This window comes from Aquarana catesbeiana, linkage group LG04 (assembly GCF_042186555.1).
Source record: "Aquarana catesbeiana isolate 2022-GZ linkage group LG04, ASM4218655v1, whole genome shotgun sequence".
NCBI classification, from domain to species: Eukaryota; Metazoa; Chordata; class Amphibia; order Anura; family Ranidae; genus Aquarana; species Aquarana catesbeiana.
The window spans coordinates 541,506,857-541,520,156 of record NC_133327.1 but is presented as its reverse complement, the minus strand read 5'-3'; the positions used below and the strand labels follow the sequence as shown (position 1 = coordinate 541,520,156).

Sequence of the window (13,300 nt, the reverse complement as noted above, 5' to 3'; positions counted from 1 at the left end):
TTGTGTGTGTGCATTTAAACTGAGCTATCATGCTTCACAGGCTTTTTGTGACGGTAGATAAGGAGAAACTAGAAAAGAAGCCTAAAGCTCTTTGGAAATACAAATACAGTACTGAATATTTATATGCAATATTTCCTATATCACTGGCTAAAAAGAAAAAAACATTTTTTTAACATTTTAGTTTTTAGTAATAATAAAGAAAATTATGTGCAAAACCAGTATACATTCTGTTTTAAATTTAATGTTTAAGGTTAAAACACACTGTAGTTTGGAAAAATGCTCTCTACTATTAAGTCCAATCCAGGTGAAATGTGTCAGTATATGGCTATGGGTGGGACTGCTAGTAGACAGACCTGGAATAAAGTATTTTTTTTCCCTGACGTGATGTCACCAGTGTGCGAATGTCTGTTACATTGATTTTTTTGGGATAATGTTGGTTAATTTAAGTGTTCTACTTGTAGGTCATTTGGACTACTTCCCCCCACAGAAGTCTGACTGAAAAATTCCCGTAGCTGTCATCCCTTGTCCTTGCCAGGACACTGCAACTGTTGGACATTCACCCCTAGTATTACAGAAGCAAACAACATTCCTCACTCAAATTCTGACGCAAGTGCAGTGCATTTTCTCCATTGACTGCAAAGCTGAGGCCCAACCGTTGACCTAACCTAGGGTGGAAGTGCTAGCCTGCACTTACAGGCTTCTTTAGGGTTTTGCTGAAGAGGAGAGAGTGCACTCTCATAAGAAATGTCACCAGCAAAGCTGTAGAGAACAGGCTTCTGGCATTCCTTATGCAAATCCAAGGCCCATGCCAGTCAGCAATGCCCTAAAAAAAGCTTGTGCGTGAGTGCTGGCACTGCCCCTCCCTGGTGATTTGATCGGTCCAGCCTTGGAGGCTTTGTTTTACTGGGCTGTTTTCCTAAAAAGGTAAACTTCACCTTTAAAACAGCGGTCTTCAAACTGCGGCCCGGGGGCCAGTTGTGGCCTCTTCCTTGCTTTTATCCGGCCCTTGGTGTACTATTTGATCCATTGATACGAACAATGGGGCACAATTCCACTGACACCAATGAAGTGGCACAATTCTTCTCAATGACACCAACAATGGATCACAATTTCTCCCAATGACACCAACAATGGGGTACAATGACACCAATGATGGCGCACAGTCCCTCCCAATGACACCAACAATGAAGCACAATTCCTCCCATTGACACCAATGAGGGAGCAAAATTACTCCCGCTGAAACAATCAATGGGGCATTATTTCTACCTTTTCTACTCCAAATAGCTACAGTCCGGCCCCATTAAAGTCTGAAGGTCAGTAAACTGGCTCTTTGTTTAGAAAGTTTGGAAACCCCTGCTTTAAAAGTACAAAGGAACAATTTTAGTTGAAACTATTGTTTTATTTAAAATTAGTTTTTGTTACCAGCCTCCTTGAAACTGTGGCAAAAGATGTATATTCATAAAGAGTCTCAGTGATGAAATTGTTTTGTTTCCTGTGCAGGCCTGATGACATGACAGATCCTGGTATATCATTTTGTGCTGAAATAATGCATGTTTTTTCATTGCTTCGACATCACAGAATGAGTGGGTTCAACAACGAGGAGTGGGATCTTCAAACAGACAAGTACAATATTTCGATTTTTTTCAATAAATGTTTATTGCTTTTATACAATAAGCAAATTAAAGTGGTTGTAAGCCCATACATATATCCAGTAAAGTGACTAGCCTAAGGTTATTCACAGAGATGAAACCAATCTCCCTACATACATTGTACCTGTTCATCTGCAGCCATTTCTTCTGTAGAAGAAAACACAGTTCAAAGGATTTTTCCTGAGTGGAGGGAAGAGTCACACCATGCCTCCTTGTGATTTAATCGGCTGGGGAATGCTGGGTCGATGGCCCCCGCCCCTTAGTTTGTTTAGCAGCAGAGTAGTAATTTGGTGGGAGCCAGCATCATGTCCTTTTTTATTTTATTTTGTTATTTTTTTCGGGTCGGCGGCCAGCATTCATCGTGCTTGACGTTGGATCTACTTTGGGGATCTCCCCCTCCCTCAAAGCACCCCCCCATGTTGAGAGCATGTGGCCTGGTATGGTTCAGGAGGGGGGTGCTCACTTGTCACCCCCCCTTTCCTGGCCTGCCGGGCTGCTTACTTGGTTAAGGATCTAGTATAGATTTTTTTTGGGCGGGGGGTTTTTTTTTTTGCGGTATTCCCTTTAAAATCCATACCAGACACCAAGTGCCTGGAATGGATGGGGGTCCCCCACTAGGTTATTTATTTTTTAACGCCGGCATTCTTTTGTTTACATTCAGCTGTCAGTGGGGAATCCTGCTGACAGCTAATAAGTCATCGGTTGTTAAGGACATGGACAGCTGCCCACTCCTTGACAACCCGCTATACACTGCTAAACACCAGTACAAAAATGGAGAAACGCTGGCAAAAAAATTATGATATTGATCGTTTTTTATCCAGCGTTTTTTTTCAGCTCCTAGTGTGCATGGAACCTCACACAAACTTACTGAGTGAATGTAGGTTTTTTTTTCTAATAGATAGCATAGTATCATCTAGTCATGAGAAGAATGAAGGCAAATGTAAAGAAGTGGCTGTGCATTGAAGCTTTGCTCAACATTGTAACTGTATTATATGGATACCAATCCGGGGCGGACTGACCATTGAGCCACTCGGGCACTGCCCGAGGGCCCTGGGCCACTAGGGGGCCCCATCAGGGTTGCCAGCCTCAGTAAAACCAGGGACAGTATGTATAAATCTGTTTTTTTTTTTACATCTGTCTGTGTATACTGTGTGTACATGTATGTGTATACTGTGTGATTGTATACTGTGTGTGTGTGTGTCTATACTGTGTGGCCCCATAATCTCTGATTGCCTGTGGGCCCCATAATCTCCTGTTGCCCGGGGGCCCCATGAGTTATCAGTCCGCCCCTGATACCAATGCAATTGTATTTAAATGCAGTGGAGGAACAGGGAACATAAAATGAAGTGGGGCAAGCAGGAAAGTCGGTAATCCGAATATGTTGCATTTGTATTTCACAAACAAAGGAGTGAGTGATCAAATTTGGTTGGAAGAAAATGTTTCCCCCCTGGAGCCTAAATCTTTTCAAAATTGAACATATTATCCAGCTTTCATTAATCAGGGTTCATGTAATTTGGTTCCTTAACATCATGGTAATGCAGACTGGACTTTCTAGAATATGGGGGTAATCTGCTACTTTGATGTAGTAAGGATCAATGGTAAAACTTTAAATTGGTTCAGGGTAAGTGCCTCTGTGTTTTTTTTTAATGAACAATGTCTCGTCTATTGTAAAAGGTTTTTACAAGACGCCTCTGTTCTGTGAGGCGTGACAGATCGTGAGTTCCTATTAGTTAGGAACCATGATCTGTCACTTCCTCTAGGTCAGTCCCCTCCCCCTACAGTTACAAACACACATGGGGAACACAGTTAACCCCTTGATCGCCCCCTAGTGTTAACCCATTCCTTGCCAGTGACATTTTTACAGTAATCAGTGCATTTTTATAGCACTGATCGCTGTTAAAATGCCAGTAGTCCCAAAAATGTGTCAAAAGTGTCCGATGTGTCCGCCATATTGTCACAGTCCTGATAAAAAATCGTAGATCGCCGCCATTACTAGTAAAAAAGATGGGATAGCGCGCACTTGCTATCCCGATCCCACGAACCGACGTATAGCTACGGCGGCTCGCGGGATCGTGCCGACCTGCCGCAGTAAAATGACGGCGGCTGGTTGGCAAGTGGTTAAGGAACTCAGTGAAGTAATTGCCAGACCATTGTTCCTAATTTTTACTGACAGTCTACTGACTGAAATGATACCAGCTGAATGGAGAAAAGCCAATGTATCACCAATATTTAAAAAAGGGCCAAGATACATCCCTGGGAATTACAGATCAGTTAGCCCAACATCAATTGTATGCAAGCTCTTGCAGGGGATGATAATGGACTATATACAGCATTTTAGTATTGACAACGGTATCATTCGCAGTAATCAGCATGGATTCATCTAGAATCGTTCTTGCCAAACCAATCTATTAACCTTCTATGAGGAGGTGAGCTGCCATCTAGATAAAGGAAGGCCTGAGGATGTGGTGTATCTGAATTTTGCAAAATCATTTGATACAGTTCCCCATAAACATTTACTGTACAAAGTAAGGTTTGTTGGCATGGACCATAGGGTGAGTACATGGATTGAAAACTGGCTACAGGGAAGAGTTCAGAGGGTAGTGATAAATGTGGAATACTCAGAATGGTTTGGGGTGGAAAGCTGGGTCCCCCAGGGTTCTGTTTAATTTATTCATAAATGACCTGGAGGATGGAATAAACGGCTCAATCCCTGTATTTGCAGAAATACTAAACTAAGCAGGGTAATAACTTCTCCGCTGGATGTGGAAACCTTGCAAGAAGATCTGAACAAATTAATAGTGTGGGCAACTACATGGCAAATCAGGTTTAATGTAAAAAAAATGTAAAATAATGCATTTGGGTGGCACAAATATGAATGCAATCTACTCACTTGGGGGAGAACCTCTGGGGGAATCTGTGATGGAAAAGGACCTGGGGGTCTTAGTAGATGACAGGCTCAGAAATGGCATGCAATGCCAAGCTGCTGCAAGCAAAGCAAACAGAATATTGGCATGCATTAAAAAGGGGATTAACTCCAGAGATAAAACGATAATTCTCCCACTCTACAGGACTCTGGTCCGGCCGCACCTGGAGTATGCTGTCCAGTTCTGGGCACCAGTCCTCGGGAAGGATGTACAGGTGAGAGTCCAGAGAAGGGCAACAAAACTAATAAAGGGACTAGAGGACATTAGTTATGAGGAAAGGTTACGAGCACTGAACTTGTTCTCTCTGGAGAAGAGACGCTTGAGAGGGGATATGATTTCAATGTACAAATACCGTACTGGTGACCCCACAATAGGGATAAAACTTTTCCGCAAAAGGGAATTTAAAGCGGGATTCCGTCATTAAAAAAAAAAATTTAAAAGTCAGCAGCTACAAACATCAAAGATTTGGATATTTTTATAACCTAACCCCGACTTGTACTTCTCAACAACATTGTCCCTTACTTGTTTGGAGAGTTCCTTGGTCTTCATGGCAGTGTTTGGTTAGTGGTGCCTCTTGCTTAGGTGTTGCAGCCTCTGGGGCCTTTCAAAAAGGTGTGTATATGTAATGACAGATCATGTGACACTTAGATTGCACACAGGTGGACATCATTTCACTAATTATGTGACTTCTGAAGGTAATTGGTTGCACCAGAGCTTTTTATGGGCTTCATAACAAAGGGGTAAATACATACGCACATGCCAATTATCAGTTTTTTATTTCTGAAAAATAGTTTTATGTATATATTTTTCTAGTTTCCTTCACCAACTTAGGCTATTGTGTTCTGATCCATTGCATATAATTCAGATTAAAAAAACATTCAACCAAAGCCTGTAATGTAACAAAATAGGTAAAAAGCCAAGGGGAGTGAATACTTTTGCAAGACACTGTATGTAACTTATAAATACGTCTACCATAATTCTAGTATTTTGCCCGGTAAGAGTTTATAATCCATTGGATTGTAAGCAGGCATTGATATATGTATAAACGCGGTGTCATGAAAGTCTTGACCTTATGACTTGCCATAGATGATCCATGAACTGACTTATTTTATCTGAATAATTTTAGCTAGGAAGATAATACATTTTTACAAGCAGCTCCTATGTTTGAGTGGAGGTCTCAGTCCCAGTTCACACTGGTGTGTTGCAGAAAACCCTGCGATTCAGTGCTGGTTCCCACATCGCACCTGAATCGCATGCTGGTTCATACTGACATCTGCGAATCGCTGGGGGTGTCAATATAAAGTTAATGACACCCCCAGATCGGTTTGCAATGTGAACTGTCAAATGATGCAGGAATCGGATTGCATAGTTGTGAACACCCATGCGATCCGATTCCAGTGCGGACCAAAAAAGGGTCCTGCACCATTTTTGGTGCAAATGCGATTTCTACCATACTGTTTGTATGGCTGAACTTGCATTCCACAGGCATCGCATGTGATCTGCACAGCAATGCGGTGCGAATCACATGTGATGTCTGTCATCGCACAAGTGTGAACCCAGCCTTAGCCTCATGTACATTGCTGCTGGTAAACTGACGTTTAGGAGCAGTTGGGCATTTTTTTTAACTGCTCCTGAACTCTCCTCTGTTATCTTATCAGTACATGTACAGTGGCTTGCGAAAGTATTCGGCCCCCTTGAACTTTTCAACCTTTTGCCACATTTCAGGCTTCAAACATAAAGATATAAAATTTTCATTTTTTGTGAAGAATCACCAACAAGTGGGACACAATTGTGAAGTGGAATGAAATCTTTTGGATTTTTGAAACTTTTTTAACTAATAAAAAAATGAAAAGTGGGGCGTGCAAAATTATTCGGCCCCCTTGCGTTAATACTTTGTAGAGCCACCTTTTTCTGCGATTACAGCTGCAAGTCGCTTGGGGTATGTCTCTATCAGTTTTGCACATCGAGAGACTGAAATTCTTGCCCATTCTTCCTTGCAAAACAGCTCGAGCTCAGTGAGGTTGGATGGAGAGCGTTTGTGAACAGCAGTTTTCAGCTCTTTCCACAGATTCTCGATTGGATTCAGGTCTGGACTTTGACTTGGCCATTCTAACACCTGGATACGTTTATTTGTGAACCATTCCTTTGTAGATTTTGCTGTATGTTTGGAATCATTGTCTTGTTGGAAGATAAATCTCCGTCCCAGTTTCAGGTCTTTTGCAGACTCCAGGTTTTCATCCAGAATGGTCCTGTATTTGGCTGCATCCAACTTCCCCTCAATTTTAACCATCTTCCCTGTCCCTGCTGAAGAAAAGCAGGCCCAAACCATGATGCTGCCACCACCATGTTTGACAGTGGTGATGGTGTGTTGAGTGTGATGAGCTGTGTTGCTTTTACGCCAAACATATCGTTTTGCATTGTGGCCAAAAAGTTTGATTTTGGTTTCATCGGACCAGAGCACCTTCTTCCACATGTTTGGTGTGTCTCCCAGGTGGCTTGTGGCAAACTTTAGACGAGACTTTTTATGGATATCTTTGAGAAATGGCTTTCTTCTGGCCACTCTTCCATAAAGGCCAGATTTGTGCAGTGTACGACTGATTGTTGTCCTATGGACAGACTCTCCCACCTCAGCTGTAGTTCTCTGCAGTTCATCCAGAGTGATCATGGGCCTCTTGGCTGCATCTCTGATCAGTCTTCTCCTTGTCTGAGCTGAAAGTTTAGAGGGACAGCCAGGTCTTGGTAGATTTGCAGTGGTCTGATACTCCTTCCATTTCAAAATGATCGCTTGCACAGTGCTCCTTGGGATGTTTAAAGCTTGGGAAATCTTTTTGTATCCAAATCCGGCTTTAAACTTCTCCACAACAGTATTACGGACCTGCCTGGTGTGTTCCTTGGTCTTCATGATGCTCTCTGCGCTTTCAACAGAACCCTGAGACTATCACAGAGCAGGTGCATTTATACAGAGACTTGATTACACACAGGTGGATTCTATTTTTCACCATCAGTCATTTAGGACAACATTGGATCATTCAGAGATGCACTGAAAGTAAAGGGGTCGAATAATTTTGCACGCACCACTTTTCAGTTTTTTATTAGTTAAAAAAGTTTCAAAAATCCAAAAGATTTCGTTCCACTTCACAATTGTGTCCCACTTGCTGGTGATTCTTCACAAAAAATAAAAATTTTATATCTTTATGTTTGAAGCCTGAAATGTGGCAAAAGGTTGAAAAGTTCAAGGGGGCCGAATACTTTCGCAAGCCACTGTACACAGGTTAATTTATAGTCATTTCTGGGCAGTTGTGTTTAGAGGCTTTTTTTGGAACCCAAAAAAATGCGTTCAGAAGCTGAGTTTAGAGGCATTTCAAACGCAGCTACCCGCGTTTAGGCGCATTTTCATCTAGTAGCGTTTTTAAAGAGAAACATTTCATTTATTACTTTTGAGCCTGGAAAATGCTAAAAACACATCAAAAACTCAATTATCACTGTATGCAAGCTTGATATACCATATGATATTCCCCTCATCAGCCAATTATGCTGTACAATACACAACTTGCATTACTTGACGCTAAAGTTGAATAGGAATTTCACTCACCTGTCAACCATTGAGAATTTGCGAACTAAACGGCAGTCTAACCTTTTCCAAGAGAATGTCAAAGGTGGCAATTGACATGCCTGTAAAATTAAAAAATTTCTTTGGGTAATTACGCAGCTGAACATACATAATAGAAAAGTATCCTGTGGACATGTGTTGAGCCATCAATGGATCTGTCCAGTAGCGACGAACTCTGGTCCTCTCACACAATTTTCTACGTCCTTCGGAGCCTCAGCAAAAGCAATATCAGGGGCATTTCCTCACACATGCTCATCATGGGATCCACAAACCAACCAAAAAACAGCTAGCTACAAGCACACTGCTTTCTCAGCTGCTACTCACACTGTTCTCTCACAGAATGGCTGAAATAGTTAACCGCTTGCCGACCGCCTCATGCAGATACACTGCGGCAGAAGGGCACGTACAGGCAAAATCACGTACCTGTACGTTCCCCTTTAAGAGGCGACCAGCGGGCGCGCACGTGCCACCGGCGGCGCCCACGGCAAGCTCCGTGAGTCGGGTCACGGGTCTCTTGGACTCGATCGCCGCAGGGATACCTGCGATCGCCTCACGGGGAGGAAGAATGGGGAGATGCTAACATAGACAAGCATCTCCCCGTTCTGCCTAGTGACAGTGTCACTGTTCTCTGCTTCCTGTCATCGGAGCAGAGATCAGTGACATGCCACATACAGCCCATCCCCCCACAGTTAGAAACACACCCCTAGGACACACTTAACCCCTACACTGCCACCTAGTGGTTAACCCCTTCACTGCCAGTGTCATTTACACAGGAATCAGTGCATTTGTATAGCACTGATTGCTATAAATGACAATAGTCCCAAAAATGTGTAAAAAATGTCCGATGTGTCCGCCATAATGTCGCAGTCACAATAAAAATTGCTGATCGCCGCCATTTTAAAAAAAAAAAATATTAATACCATAAAACTATCCCCTGTTTTGTAAACGCTATAACTTTTGCGCAAACAGATCAATAATCGCTTATTGCGATTTTTTTTTACCAAAAATATGTAGAAGAATACGTATCGGCCTAAACTGAGGAAAAAAATAGTTTTTTTATATATTTTTGGGGGATATTTATTATAGCAAAAAGTAAAAAATAATGCGTTTTTTTCAAAATTTCGCTCTTTTTTTGTTTATAGCGCAAAAAATAAAAAGTACAGGGGTGATCAAATATCACCAAAAGAAAGCTCTATTTGTGGGAAAAAAAACGATGTCAATTTTGTTTGGGAGCCATGTCGCACAACCGTGCAATTGTCAGTTAAAGCGACGCAGTGCCGAATCGCAAAAAGTGCTCTGGTCAGAAAGGGGGTAAATTCTTCCGGGGCTGAATTAGTTAATAAATACTTGTTTTTAGTGCTTTCTAATCATTTGGGAGGGTTATCTTTAGTAAACACGGCTTGTAAACGCTGCTAAAAACACGTTTTTAAATGTGGATTTATAGCTGTGATGTTCCAGCATTCAGGAGAGGTTGAGAAATGTTCCGTGTACATAAAGCCTTACACTCATGTTTCTTTTCCCAGCATTAAGACAATGGCAGGCAGCTGATTAGACAAGTTATATTGTCTTGGGTCAGTAGAAAGTAACACACATGTATTATTCTCCTTTTGCATGTGTTCAAGGTTTGTCAGACTCCATTTCTAAAACACTTCCCCAAAGTCTCAGGTATACATAGCTAATGAAACTCCATTGTCCATATAATTTATTCTGTAAGCAAGCTTGTTTACAGACCCCCAGCAGTTCAGTTGAGAAAAATAGAGCGTCTCTGAGGGTCCCGAGACCTACAAATGACCATGCATCTTGGGGCTTCTTTGATAATTGAAAACAACTTCCAAGGCTCAACTAGGGAAATGATGAAAATATGATTTTCCTCATAGAAAATCTAACAGCCTGGATCCTCACTCAATCTTTGCAAGGGAAACGTCCTGGTCAGGTCCTCTTTCTACTGCGCAGGTGTGTGGAAGCGTTTATGAATATGATTCATTCTTCGTAATGATAGAGTGAATTACCCAATTAGACCTGGTCATTGTTAAAGTGTTACCAAACCCACAACAGTAAAATCAGTCTGTATATGCAATAAAGCATGCTTGTTATACTCACAGTGGAACCTAAGGGGTTAATCCTCTGCATTGTGTAAAAAGGCTGTTTGGTCCTGTCTTCCCTGATTCCCCCCTCCCCTTTCTTCCACTGTCCCCAATCCATCTCCTGATAGTACAAAGCCTTTGGAGTCACTCTGCACATGTTCAGTTTGGTGTGTATTGCTAGAGCGTTTGTTTTTTTTCTTTGGAGGATGCATGTGATGGGCACAGGGCCAGTCAACACTGTCCAGACAGAGGGTTCGGGGTCCAGCAGCCTCATAGGACAGTCAGAATAGAATGAAAACTCCTCCCACAAGCTTTAACCAGACAGTGATAGAAGTCACAAGACTGCTATATACTGCTGATGAAAAAAGGTATTTAGCAGTTTATATTTACTAAAATAATTAATTGTACTGTGGGAGACCAGATGTAGTGAATGCAGGGTCCTGGGTTTAGTGACACTTTCATTAAGGGTTATATAGAAATATATATATATGTTTTTAAACTTAAAAAAAAAATCTGTAACGCTTTAGGCCAATATCAAAAGGGACAGATTTACCAAGAATAGACTTTACTTACATTAGAGGGTGAGTACTTTGCAGTGTATGTAATTGAAATACTTTGTTTTTTTATTACAGGTGGTTTACTTTCATGGAAGAGCATTGTAGCAAACATTTTTCAAACCTGTATTGTCATCGATCGGTGATGGAAGTAGTGAGCATTCTGCGCAGAGTCACCGCAAAGTGCCACCTAGCGTCAAATAATATTATTTCCACCTTAAAGCTGAGACACGAACAGTGGGAAAACAAAACATTGCGGTCCCGTCAAAGGCAGAATTATATTCGACTTTTGAGTAGGTTAGTGAATGTATTATATGAACTGTGAATAGAGCTTTCTTTTGGTGGTATTTAATCACTCTTGGGTTTTTTATTTTTTCCTAAAAAAAAAAAAAAAAAAGACCAAACATTTTGAAAAAAAAAAAAGTTTTTCTTAGTTTCTGTCTGTAAATTTTGTAAATAAGTAATTTTTCTCCTTCACTGATGAGGAGGCATGAATATGCCGCACTTATGGGCACTGATAGGTGGCACTGATATGTGGTACAGATAGACCGTGCTGGTGGGCACAGATAGGCGGCACTGATGGGCATCACTGATAGCCAGCACTGACTGGGCACTGATTGCTGGCAATTGTGGGCACTGGTTGTCACTGATTGCTGGCAGTGATGGGCAATTATTGCTGGCACTGGTGGGCACTTAATTGTAATCAGGGTACTGAAAATCAATTAAGTGCCCACCACTGATGGTTCCCTGTGAGGAGAAGCTGCTGATCGACTCTCCTCTCCTCACACACTGTCAGTGTGAGGCGAGGAGCGCTGATTACCGGCATCTCCGTGTTTACATGTGACCGGCTGTGATTGGACACAGCCAATCACATGGTTAAAGAACCGCGGCTCTTTACACAGATCAGGGTTGCGCCGTGTCCTAGCAACACGGCGACATGAGAGTGGTCGATGTGGGAAGCAGTCATATGGCATCTACCTGGAACGAGAGCCGCACTGCCCAGCCGTCATTTGACGGTGGGCAAGTGGTTAAACACTAATCAGAAGATTAATTTCAATGGAATAGTCTAGATGACAGTTAAGAGCGGGGGTCAGCAACCAGTAGATCATGGACAGGTGACTGGTAGATCGCGGTCTGGGCATCAAACAGAGTGCAATGCAGAGGGACTACTTGTAAAGTTGAAGCTGTAGTAGGGATCAAGAGCCACATAAGCCGATGCCTCCTCTGTAGTGCTGGCTCCTGTCCCATGCAAAGTGATACCAACTGCACTCCACCTCTTATCCCAGCTAGCGGTCTCCAGAGTGGCGGCAGCAGCAGGAAAGAAGAGATCTTCAGGTCAGTGTAAAGCAATACACTGGGCATATTGGTATAAGGCTGATTTAACACTGATGCACTGCAGTTTACCCACACCGCAGGTGCAGTGCAGTGTAACTGCAGCTTTCCTGTGGGCTTGCTGCACATAGCCATAGACTTCCATTATATCCTGCAAGTGTGCTGCACTATCTGAAAGTGCACCAAAACTTCTGAATGCAGGGAGTTTTGGTGCGCTTTCAGAAAGTGCACCACACTTGCAGGCTATAGTAGAAGTCTATGGCAAAGCACAGCTATCCCAGGAAAGTTGCCGATGCACGGCGCTGCACCTGTGGTGTGGGTTAACCGCAGTGCATCAGTGTGAAAGTAGCCTTATAGGGGGCTCAGAACAGTAAGGGTTCATTCTCAAGTGCAGCAGACACTGCCGCTCCCCTGAAAAGTGATTTGAGTGTGTTTGACAGGTGGTGTGGAGGCAATATGTTGCCTCCTCACCACCTGATTTAAATCCATGAGTGCCGTGCAATGCACACAATTGCTACAAGGTAGTATGGCAATTAAAGGTTTAAATCAGGTGTAAGGAGGCGACACTGTTCCTGATGATCTTTGATTTCTCCCATGTTGTTCAGGTAGATCTCCACCTCTTTAACCACTTACGGACCACCGCACGCCGATATACGTCTTAACTTGTTTATTGTTATGGCAGCAGCTAGCTGCCATAGCCCCGGTATCCTCTTCTTCGTCCGGTGCTCCTCTTTCAGATAAAAGTGGTCTCTGCGGAGGATTCGGATTACCGGAGCCGTTGGCAGCGGCGGAGGCAATCGGATCCTTTCACATGCTGGGTATGGAGAAGAGTATGGGGAAGATGGCCCCCACCCGTCTCCATACCATTGCAGGGCGATAGCAATGTCAAAATGTCACTTCCGCCCATAGCTCTTAAAGGGCCATTTTTTTTTTTTTAATGACATTTTTTTTTTTTATTATTGCATTTTAGTGTAAGAATGAGATCTGAGGTCTTTTTGACCCCAGATCTCATATTTAAGAGGTCCTGTCATGCTTTTTTTTCTATTACAAGGGATGTTTACATTCCTTGTAATAGGAATAAAAGTGACAGAATTTAAAAAAAAAAAAAAAACAGTGTAAATATAAAAAATAAAAGGTAAAATAAATA

The 13,300-nt window shown here is 42.4% G+C and overlaps 1 protein-coding gene across 7 annotated transcripts in view; it reads left to right on the top strand.

Moving 5' to 3' along the window:
- Positions 1 to 13,300, top strand: part of ERMARD (ER membrane associated RNA degradation) — a 169,240-nt gene that overhangs the window by 139,847 nt on the left and 16,093 nt on the right. For 5 of the 7 annotated variants that reach the window (XM_073627876.1, XM_073627877.1, XM_073627879.1 and 2 more), the window contains 2 exons: positions 1,501 to 1,623; positions 10,900 to 11,118. In XM_073627876.1, the coding sequence (XP_073483977.1) occupies positions 1,501 to 1,623; positions 10,900 to 11,118 (342 nt within the window). Of the gene's footprint in view, positions 1 to 1,500; positions 1,624 to 4,717; positions 4,788 to 10,899; positions 11,119 to 13,300 lie in introns of those variants that run through there. The other 2 variants (XM_073627882.1, XM_073627881.1) reach the window with 2 other exon arrangements.